At 35.0% G+C, this 3,960-nt stretch overlaps 1 protein-coding gene across 1 annotated transcript in view; it reads left to right on the top strand.

Moving 5' to 3' along the window:
- PTPRQ (protein tyrosine phosphatase, receptor type, Q) overlaps positions 1 to 3,960 on the top strand; it is a 303,100-nt gene that overhangs the window by 227,040 nt on the left and 72,100 nt on the right. Inside the window, exons 30-31 of the mRNA XM_012656309.1 lie at positions 859 to 958; positions 3,620 to 3,748. Of these exons, the coding sequence (XP_012511763.1) occupies positions 859 to 958; positions 3,620 to 3,748 (229 nt within the window). The remainder of the gene's footprint in view (positions 1 to 858; positions 959 to 3,619; positions 3,749 to 3,960) is intronic.

Here is a 3,960-nt window from a genome sequence, read left to right as displayed (position 1 = left end):
AAATTAATTACAAATAGTTAGAGTAAGGAGATGGTCTAGCTAACCAATGTTTACAAATTAGTATTTTTGTTGTCTCTTTTATTGAATATTAGGACACATGCATTTATATATATTCAATCAATTTCAGTTTTTATTCATTATCATGCATGTTTCCTCTTTAGCCAGTAGGGTTCTTCAGGATAATCTTTTTTCCTTTTCATACCATTAGGCTTTGTTAGTTTCCTTACTTTCTGGCACCATTATGTCTTAAATTCATTTGTTCTTTGCTCCCACTTTGGAATTACTATCTCTCCAAGGTTCCCTGGTCTATTTTGGTGAAAAGTGTATGTACATTGAAAATAGAGCCAATAGGCTTTCCTCACATGTTTTGGATGTGTTTTATGAAAGAAAAAGTCAAGTCTGTTTCCAAGATTTTTGGTCTGAGCAACTGAAACAGGGGAGTTTCCATCAACTGAGAGGTGGAAGGATGCAGTTGAAAGGAGGGAAGTGTTGGAATTCAGCTTTGGACATATTGATTTTGAAATTTTAAATACACTTTTAAATAAAGACATCTATTAGGCAATTGGATATATAAGTCTAAAGTTTGATAGATAAAAATTTAGTAGCCATTATCATATAGATGAAAATTAAAAATGTGAGGCAGGATGGGCTCACAAAGGGAGTAAGTTTAGACAGATAAAAAAAGAAGACCCAGAACTGAGCCCCAAATTTAAAAGATCTAGGAGAAGAAGATGAATAAGTAAGTTTGTACATTTAATTAGCATTCTTCAGTAATATGCCAAGAAAATATTTTTTGTGGTTTGAAACCCAAGATAGTATTCCATAATATTTAATGATAATTATATCCCTCTTCTCCAGGTGAAGGACTTTCAGAAAGAACTGTAGAGATCATTCTTTCAGTCACTTTGTGTATTCTTTCAATAATTCTTCTGGGAACAGCTATTTTTGCATTTGCAAGGTAAGATTTATTTGTGCTTACATTCCCAGGAAGCTTTATGTGCACTTTATCAGTCATAGTCCAATCAGGAAACAGAAGCCGTAACAGTTACTTGGATGGGGAACATTTATTTTTATAATTAACAGATAAAATTGTATCTATTTATCATGTACAATATGATGTTTTAAAGAATATATATATTGCAGATTGACTAAATCTAGCCATAAAAAAGAGGGAAATCCTGCCTGCCATCTGAATGAGAAACATTAAATATAAAGAATTGTTAAGTAGTAGAAATGGCTAACTACTAAAGCAGGTAAAAAAGAACTTTAAAGGGTTCTAGAAGTAGAAAGTGCAACAAAGCAGCTATCTCTTCAGTCTGAGGGAGAGAAGACAGTAAAGAAACTAAAAAATGGAAGAAGTTCCCTCTCAAGGCTGACATGGAATGGCTACTAACAAGCACGTATAGTCTGTTACCTATTAGCGTGCAAAGAAATATGACAGAGGGAAGAGGCTGGAGCTGTTCTGTAGAAACTACCCATCATTATTGGATGATAGGCAAGCTGGAATTGGTCATAGAAGCATCCCATTTTGCTGGATGGTGTAGGTGAGCTGGAGCTGCTTGGAATCATTCACCAATGGGATAGGGGAAGCATACACTTCAAAGGCAACAAGAACTCATCAAGGTGGGCTGCTGGGCCCACAATTAAGAATGCAGCACTGGACCCCAGAAGGGCAATGCCTTGCAGGGTCACTGTAGTGCCCTCTGTTGACAAAGCTTATCATTCTGCCAGCTGGCAAAGGGGAACTGTAGAGTCCAGCTCCAGTATTACAAAGCAGGGCAGAGAAGAGTGGATTTGGAGCTGAGAAACAATGACGTGATAACGCAGAAGCAGAAGCTTCCAGGCCATTTACATTTTTTGAATAATTTATAACTCTGATAGGTTTAATTTAAAGTACTTCAATCAGATCTAAATTTTAAAGTTTATACAGAAGAGATAATTTTTACAATAAGGACAACACTTGTAAAATGTCACCCTGCCTTATGTGGTAGACCCCCCTTCTCACACTTACTTTATCAACATGTCTGTGCTGAGTTTTCCAAGTGTCCCTTCCAATTGTTAGTATCAGCTTTCTAATCCGCATGTTGTTTATAGGACCTTAATGGAAATGTTATTTCTGACCTAAATATCTAGTTTCATAAGGTAGATTGCAAATACAGGTTTAAAAGAACCTGTATTTGAAAAATAGCCATTCTACTAATTTCCTACGTAGCTCACTAGACTATTTTTATTTTAACTGAAGAATGTTCTGTATTCTGAATGCCATGCACCATCTGTTTCCTCTTGAATGTCTGAAATCATCATTTTAATAGATTATTTGAAAGTCCCTGGAAAAAGATATTTTCCCTATACCACATACTATTTGTATATTTAGCCAGAAGATGGTGAGAGAAAGTCATTATATTAATACTAGGCACTTCGAAAGATATTCTGTGTAAGATATGGGTCTTGTCCCTAATGGGTATGCATTGGACACATGCATATCATTTCACTGCTCCAAAATCTTCTCTGACTTCTTATTTCCTGACAAGATGAACTTCTTATGTAGGCAGGACATGGTCCCCCTTTTTCCCTAAAACTGCCCCACACACTTCTCTTTAGCCAAAGGAGTCTGTTCTCGCCTGAATATTCCTTAGAATTTTATACAACTCTGCTTGTGTTCAGTCAACCTAAAATGTGCTTCTGCCTCCTCATCCTGGAATATCCGAGTAAAATTCTACTTCTTTATTTCCTCTAAATAATAATAGTTATAATAACTTATATAATATCTTATAACTAAGGCACTATCTTATGAATTGTAATTTGAGTCTTTTTTTATTTTTATGCTTTTTCTACATTTGTTTCCTGTCTTCAACTAAATTGTAACATCTTTGAGGATAGGGAACATGTTTTGTACTTTCTGTATCATCCTCAACACCTGACTCCAAACTAACAAATATTTCAAATGTAAAAGATAGTTAGACTAGCTAAATATCACTTTGTAATATACCATATGGCATCATAGAGAAATAAGGATGAAAAGGGCTTAAAATAAAGACTTTGTTTTGATTCTCAAATTCATGTGACTTTTATTTTTGAACCTGAGTATTTTATTATGAAGATAATATTATATACTTCGTAATATTTTTATAAAAATTCAATGAGATAATTAAAAACAGTTTTATGTATTTCATGCATGTGAAAATATTTCATGCATGTAAAAACAATGGAGCTTTATCTTTTAGCACTAGTATTGATAGCACTGAGCTATTTCCACTTTGGCATATTTCCTTTTTATGACAAATCAATGAGACAGTCAAAGGGAGGAGAAATAAGCTCACAGCATAAGTCTCCTTGGCTCTATATTTTAAATATGCCAATGGCTCAGACCTTAATAAACTAATTCTCATTAAATTTGGAATTTCAACCCAACAACTTGCTAAAAAAAATAATGGAATAGGTTCTACAGAATTAAAACAGGAAAAAGAAGTTGAGTAACTACAAATTTGCAACATGTTCAGAGAAGTGATTTTAACAAAGAAATTATTTGACTAGATGTCTTTCTTTAAAAAGAAAACTAAACCTAATTTCATATGGTTTCTATGATATTCTCTTCTTGGATCTACTGCATTTGTTTTAGAATTCGACAGAAGCAGAAAGAAGGTGGCACATACTCTCCTCGGGATGCAGAAATAATTGACACTAAATTCAAGCTGGATCAGCTCATCACAGTGGCAGACCTGGAACTGAAGGACGAGAGATTAACGCGGTGAGCACACTCCTCTGGGTGAACAGTGGTCCAGAGGGCCTGGAGCCATGACCCTATTCTGACCTATGCTTGTTGGAAGTGTTTGTGGGGCTCCAATTTACACAGGTCACAGAGATCTTCTTTCAAAGGGTGACCTCCGTCTTCTACACACTTCTCACTGGTGTTCGGAGAATCACTTAATCTTCCTAATATTTTGAGTTCAATATGAACCT

Source organism: Propithecus coquereli, unplaced genomic scaffold (assembly GCF_000956105.1).
Source record: "Propithecus coquereli isolate 6110/MARCELLA unplaced genomic scaffold, Pcoq_1.0 Scaffold50, whole genome shotgun sequence".
Classification (NCBI taxonomy): domain Eukaryota; kingdom Metazoa; phylum Chordata; class Mammalia; order Primates; family Indriidae; genus Propithecus; species Propithecus coquereli.
This window is presented reverse-complemented; position numbering and strand designations above follow the sequence as displayed.